The 24,828-nt window shown below is 43.5% G+C and overlaps 1 protein-coding gene across 5 annotated transcripts in view; it reads right to left on the reverse strand.

Moving 5' to 3' along the window:
- Positions 1-17,034: 17,034 nt before the first annotated feature.
- Positions 17,035-24,828, reverse strand: part of LOC125265725 (transforming growth factor beta-1-induced transcript 1 protein-like) — a 176,478-nt gene continuing 168,684 nt past the window's right edge. For 2 of the 5 annotated variants that reach the window (XM_048186116.1, XM_048186115.1), the window contains 2 exons: positions 22,974-23,122; positions 17,037-20,289 (listed from right to left, as the gene is read on the reverse strand). In XM_048186116.1, coding sequence (XP_048042073.1) covers positions 20,023-20,289; positions 22,974-23,122 — 416 coding nt within the window. In that variant the 3' untranslated portion in view covers positions 17,037-20,022. Of the gene's footprint in view, positions 20,290-22,973; positions 23,123-24,828 lie in introns of all 5 variants that reach the window. The other 3 variants (XM_048186117.1, XM_048186114.1, XM_048186118.1) reach the window with 3 other exon arrangements.

A 24,828-nucleotide genomic window follows, 5' to 3' on the forward strand; every position in this document is an offset into this window, starting at 1 on the left:
CTTTACAGAATATAACGTTAGAATAATGACACTGACATATAGCCTGTCAACATATCATCTGACCGCAGATACTGAATCGGGACAACATGTTGCAGCATCTGGGCCAATCAGACACACACAAATTATATTTAATGAATAATCCAGCAAACTCACTCTCCCAACAAAGGTCTGTGAACCATCCCCCAAAAACTGCAACAAATGCAGCTAACACCAAGTGTCTGGTTACAAGATACATGAAGACTGATAAGACTGATGTTTACGACCGTAAGGAATTTACAGAAAGTTGTGAGTTGAGAAGGACAAATAAAACCTTTTAATCATATATATTCTATATGTATAACCACTTGAGAAATATATAAACCTGTATCCAGTTTTCACATTTTATGATTTTCTTATCATAGGGATATAGATATTCCTTTTCTATGCATCAACTCAAACTCTTTTGGATTAATATTTCAGAATTGCATACCATGATGAACTAAGATCACATTTATGTTGCTCTGTGAAACATTAGTATTATAAGAATCTTAACCCTCTGGGGTCTGAGGATTTTTTGGGGGCCCTGGAGAAGTTTTGACATGCCCTGATATCTGTGCTTTTTTATTAATGGAAAAGGTGTCATTACACTGTATTCAGCACAAACTAGGCTACCATAATATGTGAGGAACATGTATGTACATGTTTGTATTTTTGAAGGAATAACGTTCATGTGTGGTTATTGAAAAAAAAAAAAAACTTAAGTCACTGAAATAAGGCCACAAAATAAATACAAAATATGTGTTCATGTAACGGAGATGCTGAGGCTGAGTTAGAATCCATGTGCGGTTGTTTATTGTAGACAATAGCAAACAGATTCAGAAAAACAGGCAGAGGATCAAAACCAAAGGAGCAGTCCAATCTGTCATCGTAGAAGGCAGGCAATGGGTCTAAACCAAAACATCAGTCCAATAGGGCAACCACAGTAAAAGGGATAATCCAGGTAATCAGTAAACAGAGAAGCAGGCAAAATCATACACAGGTAATCAAACAGAATCAACAAGGAAAATAACACTTGGTAAGGCAGGTAAACTGGCAATACTTCGCAATAAGGCTCAGCATGGTCTCTGGTTAAAAGACCAACAAACAGGAAGTGGCTGAAGAGGAAGCAGAGGGAGTGGAACATGATCAGTATTCCGGTGACAGCTCCCTTTGTTGGCCTGGCGTTACAGTTCACAAGACTTCTGGGTATTGGATGTATTGAGTAGACTATATATTGAGTAGATTGAGTAGATTGTAGACTAGAGTTTTTGCTTCAAATGATGTAAAAATTATCCTGCCTACTCATATAAAACAATATATTGATTTAAATTTTGTAAGACACTTTTTTGTCAAGAAACACAGTATGCATGGAGGTGTGAATCTTCATGAATAATGCTGTGATTCACACCTGAGAAGACAAAGACCCGCATAATGAGCCCTTTCAGTCAAGTAGGCTATGTGAAAAAAACCTCTGTGATCATGCTGATCATAATAGGATCATATCAGCTATTGTATTAACGTTAATATAATGTCCACTCTTGACAAAAAAAAAACATGATTTTTGTGATCTCATGCATGCACGTATCATTGCACATCATGTGAATAAAATTTTGTATAGGCCTATTATAGTTTAAATTACAGTACCAATCAAAAGATTGGATGCATTACTATTATAATGTTTTTAAAAGAAGTCTCAAGCTCATCATGCTGTATATCAAACATACAGAAAAAACAGCAATACTGTGAAATATTATTACAATTTAAAATAATGGTTTTCTATTTTAATATACTTTAAAATATAATGTATTTCTGTGATGCAAAGCATCTGAACATTCATGTTACCTCTATGGAATTTCATATAGGGTATTATATTTGTTATATTATACAGCCTAAATGTTAAAGGGTTGGAAAGGATTCCGGAAGAGAGGACAACGCTGAATAAAGTCGTAGTTTTTGTTATTTTTGGACCAAAATGTATTTTAGATGCTTCAAAAACTTCTAACTAACCCCCTGGACATGGACAGTATACCGTACAAACATTTTTAATGGAGGGACAGAAAGCTCTCGGACTAAATCTAGAATATATTAAACTGTGTTCCGGGTTTGGAACGACATGAGGATGAGTCATTAATGACATAATTTTCATTTTTGGGTGAACTAACCCTTTAATGTGCAGTTGACAAACTATACATCATTAAAAAGATCTAAGAATCAAGCTTAACATTTTGACCTCTGTTTTACTCTTAAAATCTTATAGTGACGGTAATTTGTTAATATGCGTCAGGAGTTATGAATATGAAAAATGGAGTCGTTACCTTTGACAAAACAACATCCATCAGGGCTTTTAGCTTAAAAGCATGCACATTTGGAGAAATGCTGATGGATTCTCATATGTTTATGTCAATGTTCTATACAGAGGAGTAATATTTATTCAATATTTATTGTCATCACTATGTGCGCTGGATACTGTGTTTTCAATTCATACTTGCAGCCGGAGGGCGCTCTGTGCACATTTAGTCCACAAATGACTCGTGGTGAGGAACAGGCATACCATGTGATATTTCAGGAGCTAACATAGCAGTGGCGAGGCTACAGAAGGGCCAGGGCAGCACTGGCCCACCCAGATTGATGGCTGGCCCACCCAATCAAAGGTGCCAGAATATTTAGTTTTATTTCCAGACTGTTACGTAACACAGGAGGTCGGAGACACAGATAAAGGTTATGATGTTTATTGAGACAACCAGAGCAGTAGCAGGTGAATATCTCAGATGAAGTTTTCCAGAACAGAGCATATATCAAGACAGTGATACTTGACTTGATCTTCACACCAGGCTTGATGAAGGCAGAGAGACTCGGAGCCAGACAGAGGAGATATCAAGACAGGAATACTTAACTTGATCTTCACACCAGATACAAGGATGAACAGGAGACTGGGAACAGAGACTGTACACCAACACTCACGAAGGACTGGAGATCCTGGAGGATACGGGAGACACACTGGAGACAGGTAAGGAGTCCGTAAGGTAAGCATTCAGGTTAGTATGCATTAACGAGACCGGACAATGACTGAGTGACTGTGAACGTCTTATATAGTGCTGCTGATTGGACTGGTGATGAGTGTCAGGTGCATGTGATCAGTATTCTGGTGAGGGAGTGCCACGTGATTGGCTGGGTGCAGAGCCTGATGTGTCTGTGACATTACCCCACCCCCCTCCCTCGGTCCGCTCCTGAGGACCGAGGACCCCGCCGTCGTGGTGGTCGGCCTCTGCCTCTTGGAGCTGGTCTGTTGGGATGTCTGGCATGGAAATCCTCCAAAAGGCTGTCGACTCTAGGTACCCATGATCTCTCCTCGGGACCATATCCTTCCCAGTCGACGAGGTACTCCAGATGACCACCACGACGACGGGAATCCAGAACTTCCTTGACTAGGTACGCAGCTCCGTCTTCCACAATGATTGGAGGAGGTGGTTCTTCTGCATCACCAGGCTCTGTGGAGGGAAGAACAGACGGGTGGTGAGGCTTTAACAGGGACCCATGGAATGTGGGGTAAATTCTGACCTCAGGAGGGAGTTGTAGCTGGTATGTGACAGGATTGATTTGCCTGAGGATGGTGTAGGGGCCAATGAATCTGGGACTCAGCTTCTTGCAGGGAAGGCGCATCCGTATGTCTCTAGTGGATAACCACACCTTGTCTCCAGGCTGATATACAGGTGCTTGAGATCGGTGAAGATCCGCTGTAAGTCTGCGTCTCCTGAGGGCTCGCTGGAGCTGAAGATGTGCTGCATCCCAGACCCTCTCGCCCTCCCGGAACCAGTGATCCACTGCTGGGACTTCTGATGGCTCCCCATCCCAGGGGAACAGTGGGGGCTGGTGGCCGAGCACGCACTGGAAAGGGGTGAGTCCAGTGGTGGTTTGATGGAGGGAGTTCTGGGCGTACTCGGCCCAGCCCAGGAACTGGTTCCAGGAGTTCTGGTGGCCGTGACAGAAGGTACGCAGGAAACGCCCAATCTCCTGTATCTTCCTCTCCGTCTGCCCGTTCGTCTGAGGATGGTATCCAGACGAGAGGCTAAAGGTCACATCTAGGAGCTTGAAGAATGCCTTCCAGACGTGAGAGGTGAACTGTGGGCCACGGTCAGATACTATGTCCTCCGGTAGTCCGAAATATCTGAACACATGGTTAAACAGGAGTTCAGCAGTGACTAGAGCTGTGGGGAGTCCAGGGAGTGGAATCAGGCGACAGGAATTGAAGAATCTGTCCACTACAACCATGATGCAAGTATGTCCATCTGATGCTGGGAGATCCGTGACAAAGTTGACTCCTAGATGTGACCACGGGCGAGTTGGAACGGGCAGAAGTTGTAGTTTCCCGGAGGGAAGATGACGGGGGCTTTTTGACATGGCACATTCCCTGCACCCCTTAATGTACCTCCTGACGTCGTTGGCCATGTTGGGCCACCAGAAGTGCTGTTTAAGCAGCGAGAGGGTTTCATTGACCCCTGAGTGGCCAGTGCCCAACGACGCGTGTGAGGAGTGGATGAGTGGATGAGTGGATGAGTGGATGAGTGGAATGCGTCGTGTCTGTGGGATGTACTGTAAACCTTGTGGACAACCCGGCGGAGTGTTGGTGGAGGCATTGGACTCGGGTAATGTTTCCACTGACCAGGTTATGGGGCTGACAGTGAGTTTCTACGGGATGATGGACTCAGGTTCTTCGGAGCTTTCCTCGGGACTGTGGATACGAGATAGAGCATCGGCTTTGACATTCTTGGGACCTGGACAATAGGAAATGGTGAAATTGAAGCGAGTGAAGAATAAGGCCCATCTTGCTTGACGCGGATTCAATCATTTTGCTTCTCGCAGGTACTCCAGATTCTTATGATCCGTCAGAACCAGAAAGGGATGTCGGGCTCCTTCAAGCCAATGCCTCCACTCTTCCAGGGTGAGCTTGATGGCGAGTAGCTCTCTGTTTCCGATGTCATAGTTCCTCTCCACCGGGTTGAGTTTATGGGAGAAGAAAGCACATGGATGGAGTCTACTCTGTTTCCCCTGCTGCTGGGATAGGACTGCTCCCACTCCTGTGGTGGACGCATCAACTTCTACCACGAAAGGGAGTTCTGGATCGGGATGCACAAGGAGGGGAGCAGTCGTAAAGGTGGTCTTGAGATCTTCGAAGGCCTTGTTTGCTGCTGGAGACCAGGACAAAGACTTGGGCTTGTCACGGAGCAGATTGGTGAGTGGAGACGTGATGGAGCTGTAGTTCTTGATGAATCTTCGGTAGAAATTAGCGAATCCTAGGAATCTCTGGAGTTCTTTGATCGTGGTGGGAAGTGGCCAATCCTTAATGGTGGATACCTTCCTCTCGTCCATGCGGACGCCACTGCGATCAATGATGTAACCTAGGAACTGCACTGAGGGCTGGTGAAACAAGCATTTTTTTGGCTTTCAGGAACAGGTGGAAAGCCCTTAGGCGTTGGAGGACCTCCGCAACGTGATGGCGATGTTCGGCCAGGCTCCGGGAGTAGATGAGGATGTCATTGATGTAAACAATCACAAACTTGTGTAGGAACTCCCGGAGCACCTCATGCATGAAGTCCTGGTGGTGGCGTTGACGAGTCCATACGGCATAACGCAATACTCGCAGTGGCCAGTAGGTGTCACAAAGGCGGTCTTCCATTCGTCCCCCTCACGTATCCGGATGAGGTTGTATGCTCTGCGGAGGTCCAGCTTGGTGAACACAGTGGCGCCGTGTAGATGTTCCAGCGCAGATGGGACGAGAGGAAGTTGATATCTAAATTTGACTTTTATTTTGTTTAGTGATCTGTAATCAATGCAAGGCCGCAAGCCTCCGTCCTTTTTGGCCACGAAGAAAAAACTTGAAGCAGCAGGGGAAGTAGACGGTCGGATGTAGCCTTGTGATAACGCCTCAGTGATGTATTCCTCCATGGCCTTCTCCTCCGGAATGGACAAGGAATAGATCTTTCCTCTGGGCACTGGCTCACCGGGGATGAGGTCTATGGCGCAGTCCCATGGCCGATGTGGGGGCAGTTTGGAGGCCTTCTTTGGACAGAAAACGTCACTGAAGTGGGAATAACAGTCAGGTATGTCGATGGATCTCTTTTCCAAAGGACTTTCGATGGATGTGACACAGACATGGATCTTCTTGGAGCGAGGAATCCTTGGAACTTGACTTGGAACTGGTAATACCGGAAAACAATCAGGAAAACATTTGTTACCCCACTTCAGGACGTCTCCTGTCCGCCAGGAGATGTTGGGATCGTGGCGAAACCACAATATAAACAAAGACCCTGGGTCAGCCTCCTCTGTCGCTCAGCTGGTGATAGACGTGATCTGTCGATCTGCATCTCGTAGCTGGCTGGTTCTGGAGGGCTGACGGATTCGGGCTGGTGTAGGAATGATGGGAACAGTCGCTGGCTTTGATGCTCTTCTATGCACAGCTGCATATGGGTGGCGAATCTGATAGAGAGTTGGGTGAACTTCTCGAGGCCGATGGAATCCTCGTATGCAGCGAGATGCAACCGCATGCGTGGATCCAGACCCTGACGATATCTGGAGATGAGGGCCTGTTCATTCCACCTGCTCGCTGCCGCTAGGGTTCTGAACTGTAAAGCATAATCAGAGACAGATAAAACACCTTGTTTTAAGTTACACAGTCTCTCACCAAGTGATGAATCCCATGACGGTTTTCCAAAAACCTCTTTGAAATGACTGATGAAACTTGAGAGGGATTGCAGGACAGGGCTGTTCTGTGTCCAAAGAGGTTCTGCCCAGCGGAGTGCTTTACCGGTAAGTTGTTGGATGATAAAAGCGACTTTCGCTTTATTGTCAGGGTACAAGTGCGGTTGCATCTCCAAAACCAGCGAACATTGCAGGATGAATCCGTTGCAATCCTCCACCGAGCCAGAGAAGGGCGCCGGTCGGGCCATGGGACTGGCTAACACGGAAGGAGAAGGAGCGGTGGTGCGGAATGCGGAAGTGCTCGCTGGTGGTGCTGGCGTGGGTGTGCTGGTGAGAGTGCGACGAAGCGCGTTCACCAAATCCTGGAATGGATCAGGACTGCTCATCGTGGTTGCTCAGGCGGTGTTGGTCCGGTCTTCTGTTACGTAACACAGGAGGTCGGAGACACAGGTAAAGATTATGATGTTTATTGAGACAACCAGAGCAGTAGCAGGTGAATATCTCAGATGACGTTTTCCAGAACAGAGCATATATCAAGACAGTGATACTTGACTTGATCTTCACACCAGGCTTGATGAAGGCAGAGAGACTCGGAGCCAGACAGAGAAGATATCAAGACAGGAATACTGAACTTGTATCACACCAGATACAAGGATGACCAGGAGACTGGGAACAGAGCCTGTACATCGACACTCACGAAGGAATGGAGATCCTGGAGGATATGGGAGACACACTGAAGACAGGTAAGGAGTCCGTAAGGTAAGCATTCAGGTTGGTATGCATTAACAAGGCCGGACAATGACTGAGTGACTGTGAACGTCTTATATAGTGTTGCTGATTGGACTGGTGATGAGTGTCAGGTGCATGTGATCAGTATTCTGGTGAGGGAGTGCGACGTGATTGGCTGGGTGCAGAGCCTTGTGTGTCTGTGACACAGACACTTTGGTCTAGAAATAGTCATATCTGTTGTGAATGCCTATATATAATTTGAAAAATGTATTATTAAAAATACATAATATGTTTTTATTTCGCGCCGGTAAACTCAGCTTTCCAGAGTCGAGACAGCAGCTGTTTCTATGCAGCGTCTGAATGAGTCGCGCTTATAATAGCCTTATGTGTGCCGGTTTGTTTCATTTGAACTGTTATTAGCCTATTTATTCAATAACAATTTATACAGTAACAATTTATTCTATGGTAGCATAGTCACCTGTGTGTTAAACAATTTAAAAATGAAGTGATGACAATGAAATTAAATCGAGCTTTGGTTCAGTATTGTGCCCATCCCCCACACCATTATTACGGTAACTTTCCAAACAAGCAAATGCAAGCAATTTGGAGCGGTTAAGGCCCGGGTATAGTTCATTTCCCACGTTCCCCTCTGTCTCGTGCACAGTTGAGCGTGCAAGTCTTTCTACTCCTTTACCCATGAGCGCACGAGCCTTTCAAAGATACTCATTTGCCCCCTGAGCCTGCGAGACTTTCAAAGATATTTCTTTGCCCGAGCGCGGAAAGACGCGTTCGTTGCATGCACACGCGCACCGTCCATGGTCATAAAAATTCGGCTGGGCGGAGAGTCAAAGCTAGTCCACAGTCTAGTAAACGTTTCTTGCTTCCGCCGACTGAAAACACATGAGAAACATCATGAGACAGTACTGAACACTGAACGGTCCATGCAGGATTTGGATAAAACAGTTAATCGATTTGATGCCGTGCCCGAACGTTGTTTATCCCTTCACAGTGGCATATAGCAGACGGGCATGCAGGGCTATTAAATTATTTTTCTTATTATCATGCTATTTTTATTATTAAATTAATATTGCAGTTCATTTGCCCTGTGATATCATAAAGCATCACCGCATAACCGACACGATGCGAGGACAATAAAATATTAGCTTACTTCTCATTTAAAGAACAACTTGTTTAACACTATGATTTTACACTTAACACTTAATCTTTTCGGTAACACTTTACTTGAAGGGGTGTGCATAAGACTGACATGACACCTTCATAATCTTGACATGACACGTGTCATGAATATGAAGGAGGTTTTATGCATGTTTATGACAACTGTCATTAAATGTCATTCGCTCAATTATGTCATTTTTAATGCAAAGATGACATTGCTTGAGATGTCTTTGTTACGACAACTTGACATAAACCAACACATCATAACCTGTCAGTGTCTTTGTCATGACAACTTGACATTAGCAAAACATCATAATCTGTCATAAACATGACATAGCAGATTAATTATCAAACTTAAAAAACTACTTAGCTTTATGGGTTTACATTAGATTACATTATTTTGGTAACACTTCAGTATAGGGAACACATATATAAACGATTAACTATGACTTTTCCCTCAATAAACTCTTAATTTACTGCTTATTATAGTTAATTGTTAGGTTTAGGTATTGGGTAGGATTAAGAATGTAGAATAAAATCATGCAGAATAAGGCATTAATATGTGCTTTATAAGTACTAATAAATAGCCAATATTTTAGCCATATGAATGCTAATAGTAATAAGCAACTAGTTAAAAGACCCTAGAATAAAGTGTTACCATTATTTTATAACAGTGTCATCTTTTTTACGAAATTTGAAATTGTCTATTATCTGACCTTCTGTTGGAGGAAACTTAAAAAAAAAACAAAAAAAAAACATGAAATGAAAAATAGTCATGATGCTGTTATAAAATTATTTATCAGAGTATTGTCACTTAATGACATTTTGATGACAAGTTCAATTTGTACCACTGTAGTTGAGCTCAAGATACATATTCATGACACTATTATAATGGCCTCATGACAGCCAATGTCAAAACCAACCACATGACAGTTTAATGCAATGTTAACCCATAAAGCTAAATGATGTCAAGTTGTCATGACAAAGACACTGACAGGTTATGATGTATTGATTTATGTCAAGTTGTCATAACTCAGACATCTCAAACAATGTCATCTTTGCATTAAAAATGACATAATTGAGCGAATGACACTTAATGACAGTTGTCATAAACATTCATAAAACCTCCTTCATATTCATGACATGTGTCATGTCATGATTATGAAGGTGTCATGTCAGTCTTATGCACACCCCTTCAAGTAAAGTGTTACCATATGGGCCATTATTGCAGCGTCGGATGCCAAAAGCTCAGTCAGTTTTTACTTTCAGTTTCTGTAGTGAATAATTGACTGGAGTTTGAGACTTCTTCACCCGTATTATTCTCACGCAAAGTTTGCACACTGATTGTGTGATATCCACTAGCTCGCCTTCATGGTTTAAAATGGAAATATTTTCAATATTGCGATGTGGTATTTCTCTTTATCACCAGTTGCTCGCAAAATGATGGACACTGATTCACATATCGGTTCCCTCACGGCTCTCGCCCGCCCTGCTCGCCACTGTTACAACAGAGACGGCTCGGAGGCAGATGTAAAGCAAGTACAATGTTTTATTGATATCAGCAGAGACAACGGTGAGTATATGGCAATGATTGAAGTTTGATATTGTAGATAGAAGAAGTGATACTGTCCTTTTGTTGATTGTAGATGGGTAATGGAGAAGCACGCTGGAGACTGGAGACTGGGAACACTCACACACAGTAGGAGAAGCACACGGGGAAGACTGGAGACACTGGAGATGTTGGAAGCAGGTAAGTAGCAGTTTGGAGTCCTTAAGGTAAGTACACATTGGAGCTGTGGTACGAACGAGACCGGACAGTGACTGTGTGTGAGTGTTGGGTATTTAAGGTGGTGGTGATGGCAGAGTTGATGACGTGCAGGTGGCGGTGATTAGTACTCTGGTGATTGTGTGCGTGGGTATTGGAAGGAGGTGGAACCTGACGTGTCTGTGTCAGTACCCCCCCTCCCACGGCCCGCTCCTGAGGGCCAAGGACCCCCAACGTCGTGGTGGTCGTCCTCTTGGGCGTGGGGCAGGTCTGTCAGGGTGGCTGGCGTGGAATGCTTGTAGAAGATTGGGATCGAGGATATCGTTTCTAGGCACCCATGAACACTCCTCGGGGCCGTAGCCCTCCCAGTCGACGAGATGTTCAAATAGACCACCACGGCGCCGGGAGTCCAGAATCTCGCGAATCTCGTACGCAGCACAGTTGTCCAGGATGAGTGGAAGGGGGGGCTCGGCGGCTGCCACGTCAGGTTCTGTGGAGGGAAAAACAGAAGGGTGGTGAGGTTTTAATAGGGAGACATGAAAGGTAGGATGAATCTTGTATTGAGGTGGAAGTTGTAAACGATACGTGACGGGATTGATCTTTCTGGTGATGGTGAATGGGCCAATGAAGCGAGGACTCAGCTTCTTGCAGGGCAGACGCAGCCTGATGTCCCTGGTTGACAGCCAGACCTTCTGCCCCGGTTGGTAGGATGGAGCATTGGAGCGCCGAAGGTCTGCTGTCACCCTGCGTCTGCGCAGGGCTCTCTGCAGTTGATGGTGGGCTGAGTCCCATACCCTCTCGCTCTCCCGGAACCAGTAGTCGACTGCGGGGACATTGGAAGGTTCCCCGTCCCAGGGGAACAGCGGGGGTTGGAAGCCGAGTACACATTGGAAGGGTGTTAGACCGGTGGAAGGCTGGCGGAGAGAGTTCTGGGCATACTCGGCCCAACCCAGATACTGGTTCCAGGAGTTCTGGTGGCCATGACAGAAGGTACGCAGGAAGCGGCCAATCTCCTGGATCTTCCGTTCTGTCTGCCTGTTCGTCTGAGGATGGTAGCCGGATGACAGACTGACAGTCACACCCAGGAGCGACAGGAAGGCCTTCCAGACACGGGAGATGAATTGGGGCCCTCGGTCTGATACGATGTCTTCGGGGATTCTATAATATCGGAAGATGTGGTTAAACATGAGCTCTGCTGTGGTTAAGGCGGTAGGTAGACCTCTCAGGGGATGAGACGGCAGGCTTTGGAGAATCGGTCTACTACCACGAGCACACAGGTGTGACCATCCGATGCCAGGAGATCCGTGATAAAGTCAACCCCCAGGTGTGACCATGGTCGCTCAGGAACGGGCAGCGGAGAGAGCTTGCCAGCTGGCAGATGACGAGGGCTCTTGGCGATGGCGCACTCCCTGCAGCCCTGCACGTACCTTCTGACATCCCTGGCCATGTTGGGCCACCAGAAGCGCTCCTTGAGCAGCGAGAGGGTCTCATTGACCCCCGGGTGACCAGTGCCAAGTGATGAGTGAGCAGAGTGTACAAGTGGAGTGTGACGTGTCCGGGTGATGTACTGAAGGCCCTGGGGACAACCCGGCGGAGTGTAGGAGGAGGCATTGGAGGAGGGTAGAGTTTCTTCGGACCATTGGATGGGATTCACGAAGATGGATTCTGGAAGGATGGTTTCAGGAGATTCATTCTTTTCCTCAGGAGCATGGAGACGGGATAATGCATCAGCTTTAATGTTCTTGGAGCCGGGGCGATAGGAGATAGTAAAGTCAAATCTGGAGAAGAACATGGCCCAGCGGGCTTGTCGAGGGTTGAGTCTTTTGGCAGCTTTGAGGTATTCCAAGTTTTTATGGTCGGTGAGTACATGAAAGGGATGATTGGCTCCCTCCAACCAATGCCTCCATTCCTCCAGCGCAAGCTTAACGGCCAGGAGCTCACGGTCAGTGATGTCGTAGTTGACCTCTGCCGGGTTGAGTTTGCGGGAGAAGAAGGCGCATGGGTGGAGTCTACTTGGATTCCCCTGCTGCTGTGAAAGTACCGCTCCCACTCCTGTGGTGGAGGCGTCCACCTCGACGACAAAGGGCAGGTCTGGATTCGGGTGGACGAGGAGGGGAGCGGTGGTGAAGGCTTCCTTGAGGGCTTCGAAGGCGTTGGTGGCATCTTCGGACCAGGACAGAGACTTGGGCTGATGACGGAGGAGGTTGGTTAGTGGATGGACGATGGAACTGTAGTTTTTGATGAAGTGACGGTAGAAATTGGCGAAGCCGAGGAAGCGTTGGAGTTCTTTGATGGTTGTGGGAGCAGGCCAGGACTTGATGGCTTCCACCTTCCCCTCCTCCATCTGGATGCCACTGTGATCAATGAAATATCCCAGGAAGTGGACTGAGGGCTGGTGAAATGAACACTTTTCTGCCTTGAGGAATAGATGGAACTGCCGTAAGCGTTGGAGGACCTCCGCAACGTGGTGGCGATGTTCGGCCAGGCTCCGGGAGTAGATCAAGATGTCATCAATATACACGAGTACAAACTTGTGGAGGAACTCCCGGAGCACCTCATGAATGAAATCCTGGAATACGGAGGGGGTGTTGACAAGTCCATAGGGCATGACCAAATATTCATAATGGCCGGTGGGCGTGACGAAGGTGGTCTTCCACTCGTCCCCCTCGCGTATCTGGATGAGGTTGTACGCGCTGCGGAGGTCCAACTTAGTGAACACAGTGGCACCACGGAGATGTTCCAGGGCCGCTGGGACGAGGGGAAGTGGGTACCGGAATTTAACTGTTATCTTGTTGAGGGAACGATAGTCTATGCAGGGCCACAAGCCTCCATCCTTTTTTGCCACAAAGAAGAAACTTGAGGCAGCAGGGGAAGTAGGCGGGCGTATATATCCTTGGTTAAGGGCCTCTTCGATGTATTCTTCCATGGCCTTCTCCTCCGGCACTGACAGGGGGTAGATCCTTCCCCTAGGCACTGGTTCACCCGGTAACAGATCTATTGCACAGTCCCATGGCCGGTGTGGAGGAAGCTTGGAGGCGCGTTGCGGGCAGAAGACGTCACTGAAGGGGGCGTAACAGAATGGAATATCGGTGGAGCGTTTTTCAATGGGGCTTTCTATGGAAGTAGTACAGATGGAGATCTTTTTGGAACATGGAGACTTGGGAACTGGAAGCTCGGAGAAACAACTGGAGAAGCAGTGTTCGCCCCACTTCAGGATCTCGCCCGTGCGCCAGGAGATGGTGGGGCTGTGCTGTTCGAGCCACGGGCGCCCTAGAACCACGTCAGCGGTGGAATCCTCCAGAACCAGCAAATGGATATCTTCCACATGTAGAATACCTACACGGAGTTGAAGGGGTCCCACACAGCGACTGATCCTCTTCCTGCTCAGGGGCTTGCCCGTGATGGAGTGGACTTGGTAGATGGTCGGAGAGGGCGAAGTTTTGAGCTTGAGTTGTTTACAGAGGGAGCCTGAGATGAAGTTTCCTGCTGACCCTGAGTCGAGGAGCGCCACCACTGGAACAGATGCATCAACAGCAGTAAGGTTTACAATAGTAGTGAGTGGTTTCATCTTCTTAATGGAGGGAATGATTGCACTCACCAAAGGTTGAGGAGGACGAATTGGGCATGCGGAGATTGCATGCCCCGGAGATCCACAGTATAAACATAAGTTCAGGGTCAGCCTTCGTTTACGTACTGAGGGAGATTCGGGTTCGGGTTCGGATCGGCGGGAATAGATGGTGGAAAGTGGCTGGCCCTGGTGTTCATCGAGACACGACTGCATACGAGTGCCTACACGGATGGCGAGTTGGATGAAGCGTTCGAGGCCGATGGAATCCTCGTATGCAGCGAGATGCAACCGCACTCTGGGTTCCAACCCCTGACGAAATGAGGTGATGAGAGCTTGTTCGTTCCATCCACTGCTAGCGGCTAGCGTCCGGAACTGCAAGGCATAATCAGTCACAGAATCTGATCCTTGTTTTAGGTTATAGAGTTTCTCACCGATAGAAGAGTCAGCAGAGGGGGTTCCAAAGACTTCGCGGAAGTGGGTGACGAACGAAGAGTATGATTTTACCACGGAACCTTTCTGAGTCCAGAGTGAGTCGGCCCACTGTAGCGCCTTGCCTTGCAGTTGGGAGATTATGAATGCTATTTTAGCCGTGTCGGTGGGGTAGAGATGCGGTTGCATCTCCAGGACCAACTCACATTGCAGGAGGAATCCGCTGCAATCTTCCGCCGATCTAGAGTAGGGCGCCGGTCGGGCCATGGGACTGGCGTGCATCATCGGTGGATGAGTGGAAGAAGTGGAAGCGGAAGCGGCAACAGGTGATGGTGACGGTGACGGTGGTTGTGGGGTGAGTGCTTGGCGCAAAGCGTCAACGAGCTCTTGGAATGGGTCCTGGGAACTCATGCTGATATCTTGTTGGTATGGTCCGGTCTTCTGTTACAACAGAGACGGCTCGGAGGCAGATGTAAAAGCAAGTACAATGTTTTATTGATATCAGCAGAGACAACGGTGAGTATATGGCAATGATTGAAGTTTGATATTGTAGATAGAAGAAGTGATACTGTTCTTTTGTTGATTGTAGATGGGTAATGGAGAAGCACGCTGGAGACTGGAGACTGGGAACACTCACACACAGTAGGAGAAGCACACGGGGAAGACTGGAGACACTGGAGACTTTGGAAGCAGGTAAGTAGCAGTTTGGAGTCCTTAAGGTAAGTACACATTGGAGCTGTGGTACGAACGAGACCGGACAGTGACTGTGTGTGAGTGTTGGGTATTTAAGGTGGTGGTGATGGCAGAGTTGATGACGTGCAGGTGGCGGTGATTAGTACTCTGGTGATTGTGTGCGTGGGTATTGGAAGGAGGTGGAACCTGATGTGTCTGTGACAGCCACAATAATAAATACATGATTGCGACAATGTATACATGTATTGCCTAAGAATTTGCGTCTGAATGGAGCGTGCGCTCCATGGGCGTGGCCGAATTAGTGAATGAGCTGACTCGCAAACGACTTGAATCTCTCTATTTCATTCAGATTACATAAACAGATTATTGTTTTCGATTTGACTTACACAATTTAAAACCTGACATTTCAACGTTTCTTTAGACATAAGTCTCATTTTCTTCGTTCAGAGGGAGACGACAGATCACGCATCATGTTAGTTTTCTTTATTTTGCAAAAAGCACAACTTTTTGTTTTTACTCTGAGTGTACACAAATAAAAGAAGATATTTCACACATTAAAATGTAATATAACTCTTGATTGTATTTTGAGTCTCTTTCATACTGATAAGAAAAAAAGCAAGGTGGTATCACCGACGCGACCACCGACTCGAGCGGGTTAAAGGTTCTTCTCTTGAACACCCAATCCAATGTCTTATGCTAATATCCTGCTAGAGCACAAAGAGTCGTAAAAGTTCCCTCCAAAGGAACAACTCCTTATTGGCTCAGTCACCTCCAGAGGGTGTGATATCCTCACACTTTAAAAATCACTGATCACAAGATCACAGTGGTTCCTTTACTGAAAAACTTCTGAAGACCCCCAAGCTTGTGCCAGGCTGTGGCCTTGTCTTTCCATTCACCAAAGATCCTCTGAATCCAACTGGTTCTCTCTCATCAAGACAACATCAATAAAGATCAATGGGAGCCTCCACAAACTGCATCAGGACAGTTTAATTCAAATGGGTGAGACATGCAAGTATCAAACTTAGTCTCATTATTTGATACATTAAGTATCCTTACTCCCTTTTTAAAGAAGGGTGTGTTAGAACTAAACTGATGGTTTGCTCAAAGCTGAAGGTTGATCTGCTGAATTTTAAACAATGCTATAACTTCGTGCTTTCCTGTATTGTGCTTCAGCTCTCTCTTTCCCTTGGTAAACTGTATGCATGTATGTGTGTGAATGTTAGAGTAGTTTAAGTGTTTAGTCTAGTTAATAAAGTCTTGTTCTTGTCACATATAAAGTTATCCGTGTTTCATGCTCATATACTGGAGTCCCTAATCATGCAGATTTTGGTTACATGCTCTTAAAACAGTACAGTAAGAAATTATTTCCTATACCCCAGAAATAAACATTTCTTAGAATTAATATTAACACTGAGTGTTCACTGGACAAACAGGTTAATTGATTATAATATTAATTTTACTACATTAAGTTAATTATATTAATTGATCCAAATATTTATAAATTATTATAACTAGTTATAATTAATTATTCATTTTTCTTTTGAGCTAATTTGCCACAACGTTTTTCTCAGGGACCCACTCAGAATGGTCTCCCATCCACCAGTTGAGAAACACTGCAGTTGGCTGTAAGTCTCTGGGGAGACACGACTTGGAGGTCAGTTTCCTGAGAGGTGCCAGGAGGTTGAATCTTCCTTCCACCCCAGTGGGTATGGGGGGACCAGGCAGCTTACTAGGGGCACTGGGCACTTTCCATAAGGATCCCAATTCATCAGTCACTGATATTAACGCCAAACGTGACTGACTAAAAGGGAACGTCAAGGTTACTATTGTAACCCCGTTCCCTGAAGGAGGGAACAGAGACATTTAACTTCGGTCGCCACAACTCCTGTACCTCCGCTGGCACGGCCAGGTCCCATCGCGGCTCCTCAGTAGAAAACTTAATGTGAGTATTTGCACGCTGTTCGATATACCCAGCTGGCGGGGAGTGGCTTGCGATGCAAATCTCTGTTGCCAATGTACATTATATATCGGGCAGCCGGGTATATTGGGTATACCACCCGAAGACCAGGGTTACCATTGCCCCACAGGCATTCTGTAGCGGGTTCACAGTATCTTTAGTGCCTTAACAAGAAATGTCTACTGCTTAATTTGTGAATGTGTACTAAAGAGATTTATTTTCTTTGGTGGCATTGTACAGTAATATACTCTGACAAGCATACTATTTTACTGGTTGTTTGGTATAAGTAATACAGCAAAAGCACTCATCTTTAACACATTTTTAGCTTTACAAAAACAAGTCGTCAAACTGAAAACTGAAATAGACAAAAAAAAAAAAAAAAAAAAAGATTTTGTGACAGCATATGTACTCCAATGCGTTACATTGAATGTTTCATTATGTAAAAAGGGGAAAAAACAACAACAACAACAACAACAAAAAAACAACAACATAGATAATCAGAATATATTTAAACAAATAAGTGCATGACATGTATAATACTTAAAGTATAAGTCTTACTGCCGGTTTCACAGACAAGGCTTAAGATAGTCCTAGACTAAAATGTATGTTTGAGCTGTTTTAACTGAAAGCAACTAGTACTGACATATCTTAAAATATGTCAGTGCCATTGTTTTGTCTCAAGATGCACACCAGTAATGTTTTTTATTCTAGTGTACAAATAAGTACTACATTAACGCATCAGCTACTACTACTAAAATGGAAACCAGATGAATTAATCATTAAGTAATAGCAAATTTAGGACTGAGATAGTTCCTTTTATTAGGTAATCAATAATTACCGAATAAGCCTCATTAAGAACTATTATTTAACTATTACAAATTTTAAAGAATTACCACTTAATTACTAAACACAACATTAACATGTCCGAGACATGTACAGTTGTTATTTTTGGAACTACTAGTGATCTGTACCATTATTTTAAAGTGAAACAAATGTTTTTTCACTTTAAAATAATGGTCCAGATCACTTGTTGTTCCTGAAGAGTGACTAGCGAGTGACTAGGTACTTGCTCGCAAACTCTTTTTGGTTAATTTTTTGCTGTGTCAAGCTACTACAACAACTTCCACTGCTTATAGTAGTAACATGCACTTCTTTCCATATACGGATATGAAGTAAACACACTCAGATGACAGAGGGATATGTGAAATCTGTTCCAACAGCACTAATGCATAAATAATTACTATAGATTTCCATTATTATAGATCTCCAAAATTATTGTTTAAACATAAAACTGACAGGCTGTCAGTACATTAAAATTATCAGCTGTTTCTGTACAAAAGTCAGTATACAAAACTAATCTAAGAGTACAAATTAAAGTCAAAAACAAACTGGAGCATTAAGCTTATTTTGGTAATGATGGAGACTTCTCCTAAGAAAGGGGTTCTAAAAAAGATGGCATGCAAAGTGAAAGAATATAATCATACCCTGCCACTTGAATTGATGGTGTTATCCACCGCTATTGATTTTCACCACCATTTGGTGGGTTGGTAGGTTTTAATTTCAAACCCTGCTAACAACATGTCATATAATGCACCAAAGCAGCATCAAGAATACAACATATTATTAGGGGGTCAATTCAGCTGTATCTAATTATTATGGGGGGAGGGGTCCTGATAGAATGTATGATTATTTAGTGAGCTAGTGGCCTTAAAAAATAGCTTAATCTTCCAAACAGATCATTGCACCAAATATTTATATTTATGCAATATTTATATTAACCTATATTTACACAAAGTTGTTTTGATATCTAAAATTATTATTAAATTTGTTATTCAAATATGCATCAAGCATATTAAGTTTTTAATTTTGTAGTCCAGGGTTTTAAAACCCCAGTACTGCACATATTGGATGTCTCTCCAATCTAACCCAGATTAATTAACGCATCAGCTGATCAATAGAGTACTACATGAATTGAGCTGGTCAGTATTATTAATAGGGCTCAGACTTTCCCTTCCTTTGTATTAATTCATCAATTACAGTTATTTATCAGTGATATATTCAACAGGCTTTTCAAACCTGTCCTGGAGACCCCCATCACTGCACATTTAGGATCTTTACTTATCAGTCACACCAATTTCAGGTCTTACAATCTCTACTAATGAGCTGAAGAGTTGAATCAGAGACATCCAAAATGTGCAGTAATGATGTGTCTCCAGAACAGGTTTAAAAAATCACCACACTATGCAAACACTCCACTCCCTTATAATTAACAGGATTGGCTACCACATACCTATCATTTAAAATCTTATGTCATACAGTGACATTCTAGAGAATTTGAGGAAAATACTTGGTAACACTTTATTTTAGTGCCGTAGTTACACTTTACTACATGTACTTACAATAGTAATAACAGTAAATTATGCATAATTACAAGTAACGAAAACTAAACTAAGTACTTGTAGCTAATTAATAGTACTTAGTACTTATTTGAGTAATTACAATGTAAAGTCTAAAATAAAGTTTAACCAAATACTTTTCTCAGTCTGGTGTAGAAGAATTTGAATGGCCCGACCATTGCCCAGACTTGAACCCTGCTGCAAAAATACAATACAGACCCCATCACCCAACATGAAAAATGGACACTCTTATTTCTAAATGGCAGGAAATCCCTGCAACCATGTACAACAAGACACTTATTCAACTGCATTGAATCTACATTGAAATGATAAAGTGAATAACAACTGTCTTCTGTAGAGCTCCTTGTATCCGAATTGAACTCATTTTTATAAATGTTGAATTTTACAGTCATTGAACTGAACTGAATCAATACTGAACTGACTTTGGCTGAACAATTTTTAGTATATTAAGTACAAATTTAGTGCATGAAAATAGAGCACTTTAAGTACATTATGGAAGTGTACTTTTTTTCACCTGCGTTCTATAAAGATTATGAGTATTGTATGATTGTATTGTATGATTGTATCGTTCTTCTCAGCCAAAGAGTTTGATGAAGCAGGGGTGGCAGTATGGTTTGCTGTCCTGTTCTTTGAAGCAGCCCTTGCTGAGGGGTTTCAGGCAGAAGTGGCACACCAGATGGTGTGGATGAAACTTAGCACCCATCGCGGTGACACAGCGCCCCAGGATGGGCTGCTGGCATGCCTGGCAAACGCTGCCTCGGGACTGGTGGTAGTGAGCTTCACATAAGGGTTGGCCCTCATGCTCAAAGAAACTTCCATTCACAAATGGGCTATAGCATTCCTGCAGAAAGTAATGAAGAATTGTGTTAAGTTAGTAACCAAAAGAGACTGAACCATTTCTCAAATAATACATTTACCATAAATATATATATATATATATATATATATATATATATATATATATATATATATACACATATGTGTGTGTGTGTGTGTGTGTAAAATATGTAATATAATATAATATAATACATAATAATAATATAATATGAACATAAACGATAAACGATTGGTTTATGCAAGAAACCGAACAGTATTTATATAATTTTTTACATCTAAAACACCACTATGTCCAAATGCCCTGCACATCCAGTTGGTGAGGTCAGAAAATGCGTTCTGATGACGGAAGTGATCTCTCGCGCTTTACTTCAATGTGTGTGTGACATCACTTCCGTTGTCAGAGCGACTTCAGACCTCACCAACCGGATGTGCAGGGAAGTTGGACATAGTGGTGTTTTAGAGGTAAAACATTATATAAATACTGTTCGGTTTCTCGCACAAACCGATCATTTCGTGTCTTAGGACATCAATGTGTCGTCATGAGCTGCAGGGTTTAATTTGGATTTGTCTGTGCATGTTTTTTTTACTCTTATAGACAAAGTTCCCATTGACATGCATTATACGACTGACAGACTGCAACGGTGGGAGTTAAAAATCATCATTTGTGTTCTACTGAAGAAACAAAGTCACCTACATCTTGGATGCCCTGGGGGTAAGTTTTTTGGTGAACTATCCCTTTAACCTGCAATACATTTTGCTGCTGAGAACAACATTGTATGAAAACAATTTTATCAAAGGCATCAGTAAACTATTATACAAAGTTTATTCATACACATTTGAATGTTCCGAATGTAAAATTGATGCACAATTTAAAAAATCAAACTGGCTCTAAACATACGTGTACAAAATTGCTCAACCTCCAAAAGTCAAAATTTTGTGCAGAATCTTTTATTCTTTATATAACCTCTAATAAATGCTGCCTGTAAGTACTTAGAAGCTTCTGCAATCTTGGCCTATTCCTTGCTTGGAAAAGCTTTCAGATCACTGATAGTCTTTGGTTTCCATGTTACCACTGCTTTCTACAAATTCCACCAAATATTTTCAATGAGATTTAAATCTGAAGACTGTACAGGCCACTCAAGAACATTTTACAACTGATCCCTGAACCAAGCTTAAGTAGATTTGGATGTATACTTTGGGACAGCTGTCCTGCAGGAAAGTCCATTGATCATCAAGCTGCAGTCTCTGCACCGAAGGCATCACCATCTTTGCCAAAATGGCTTGATACTTCAAAGAATTCATGATGTCCTTCATACAGTCAAAATTTGTACTTCATGCAACAGCAAAGAACCCTCATAACAAGACTGAACCACCTCCATGTTTTTTACCATGGAGATGGTGTTCTTCTGCTCCCCTTAAGAAACAGTTGAAACAATAAACCAAATGAAATGATGGTTTATATGATGATAATAAGAAAAAAAAAATAACATTGCCATCCATCCATCCATCCATCCATCCATCCACTTTATCCTCTGCAAGGTTGGGGGGTGTAAGAGTGTAAAATAGATCTCTCTCTCTCTCTCTCTCTCTCTCTCTCTCTCTCTCTGACACACACAAACAGATAAATGTTTAATCATCATGTTGAGAAAGTTTGGTGTGAATCGCATGAAGGCGATAAAAATTCAGAGCCTGATTAATAAAAAAAATCCACATTTAAACAAAAATATCTGACTTCCCGTTGGTCGGAGCGAATGACGTAGTTAGAAAGTTGTCAGGCTCTATGAGATATATGTACAGAGTCTGTTGACTGTAAGTAATACATCTTTGATGTGTAAAGCATGCTAAGAGTCTCAAAAACACCCAAAAGACTATTAAACTTTGATGCATTGCCATGGCAACAGTGTTTAAGAATCCTTTTACAGGTCTACATCTGTGGTGTCTTGATAATATTCTGATGAAGTTTGAAGCAAATGAGGTAAAAATAAGAGGGTGTATTCAAAACATTCTTAAAGTGACACACTTCCTGTTGCCAGTTGGTGGCGCTATGACTTTGACTTAATTAGTTGCATCAATGTGATGTGAAAACACATCATCTATTCTGTTGACACTGTATATAAGTAAGCTATTTAAAAAAGTGTTTTGCTCTACATTGTGCATTATGTGCTTTTACACCACCACAAGCCTTCACAATCCAGCGCTAGCATCAGTTCTGGCATCAGCTGGCATCAGCTGACTCCCAGGTGACTCGCGTCAACCTATAGGAATATGATGCCTATCACAGCATCCATATATAAGCTCTTCAGTATTATCTGTAGCTATAGCATTTCTCAGGAGCTAATTACCCTCCTCCATCCCCAGCTCCTCCTCTCGTCAGCCAGGATTTGGCCTTACGATTCCCCTGAATCAGACTAATTCTTAAAATATGTGTGTGTTAAATTATTGACTTTAATAATATCCGCATATGTTGGTTCTGTTCTGTTTACTCTAAGGGGGGTTATTGCTCCTCTCATCCAAGCTAGGCTGCATGGATGCGCAGGGAGTTCTTGCCCAGAATAGAACCATACCACCAATACAAACTCTATGCATTATCAATCATATTTGACAATAGTGGTTCTGACAGAAGTAACATCACAACCCTTCATATGTGGTATAATTCACATTGTACAAAAGAATCCATAACCTACTCACCCTACAAACAAAGCATTGCGGATGCCACAGAGCACTTAAAGCAGAGATGTAATTTTCCATGATGGGCTGGGAACAACCCTGACAACGAGAGGCAAAGAGGGCTAGAAAACACTGCTGGCAGTACTGCTTCCCTTCACGGTCATGGAAACCTGAGGAGAATAAGCATACAGTTAATTCCCATCCTTGAGACTAACATTAGCAAGACACTTCCTAAATTTTTTTTAAAAAAGTTATTAAATTAACTACTATAAAAAACAACAACATTCTTTTGAGATATAATCTACATGTTGTTTGTTACTATGGCTGAATTCACACTTTCAACCAATTCTGATTTTTTTTTCCCCACTGCCATCTGGCACAGCTTGAATCTTGAGATAGGATTTTTTGCCATTTGATGGAGCACTTTTCAAAAAAAAAAAAATTCAAAATCCAATGTGTACCTAATGTCTGGTCATCTGATTTACTGTTCAAAAGTTTAGGCTCTGTGAGATTTTTTTTTATTATTTTTGAAAGAAGTCTATTATGCTTACAAAGGCACATCAAAAACACAGTAAAACAGTAATATAATGAAATTGTATTACAATTTAAAATATCTGTTTCTATTTAAATATCTTTTAAAATGTAATTGTGACAGACCAACCGCTTCCCCCTAGTATCAGCGCCACCTCATTTGAAGCCTTGTCATCACCGCTGTTAAAAGTTGAGTGCAGCTCTCATTGAGAGACTGATCTCTTTCTCCTGTGCATGCATGCTGGTGTCCTCATAGGAGGGTGAGTGTGGAGGGATATCCCATGTCACCAAACCACAAGTTGGTGGTCGATGGGTAGATAAGCCACTCTAAGCAAGCCTCTGCCCCTCCTGCCCCTGACTGAAGTTTAACATTCCATTTACCTGGACCGGACCTTACTGAGCACTGCCCTTCCTTCACTAATTTCCAGCATGGCAAGGGTGTCTTTGGACACTCCCCTTTTTGGACCTTTTTTATGTTAAATAAACCCATCTATGAGGCCTGATGCCACACCCACTGTGTCTGTCTTGCTCATCCCATCACATCAATTATACATGTGATGGCAAAGCTATGAAAAGGGGCATACCACAAGTAATGGGCCTGGTAGCAAAGTCCTTCTTTGTGACTCACTACAGAGAAGTGCTGGAGACCGGAAAGATAGTGTTCAGTCTAGTGTTCACCAGACATGGGGAACTTACCTGAACAAAAGAAGTGCACATTATCACCTCAGAGAGGGGAAAGGTACTGAGTGCAAGTGATACACCCAAAAGTTACCTATTCATATTCATTAGTTTTCTGGATGAAGCCGTATCAACTAGGAGATTATAAAGTATTGGGTGAAACCCAGCCTGCCACTCTGCAGATGTCTGTCAGGGAGGCACAGTTCACTAGTGTGCAGGTGGATGCAACACCGTGAGTGTGCTCACACTCCTAGGAGGCACGGCACACCCAGGGATTGGTATGCCAAAGAAATGGCGTCCACAATCCAGTGGGCAGTCTTTGCTTGGAGACAGCCTTTCCCGTTAGCTGTCCCCAGAAACAGGATGCTCATAGTTTTTGAAACTCTCTGTGTGGTACAAATAAATGAGCATGACATGCACTAGACATAGAAAGGATAAGGCTGGGTCTGCCTCTGCCTGAGGGATTAGGTTCACCATTTGATCCTTAAAAGGGGTAGTGGGAACTCTGTGCACATAGCTGGGCCGGGGTCTAAGGACAACATGAGTGTATGCTGGACAAATATCAAGGCACATTCTGCTAACAAAGAGTCAAAGAGATGCTGGCTATCTCTCCCTTTTTTCAGCATTGTCATGAAAAGGGCCATCATCACCCTCTCTAGACCGCGTG

Source organism: Megalobrama amblycephala, linkage group LG3 (assembly GCF_018812025.1).
Source record: "Megalobrama amblycephala isolate DHTTF-2021 linkage group LG3, ASM1881202v1, whole genome shotgun sequence".
Lineage (NCBI taxonomy): Eukaryota > Metazoa > Chordata > Actinopteri > Cypriniformes > Xenocyprididae > Megalobrama > Megalobrama amblycephala.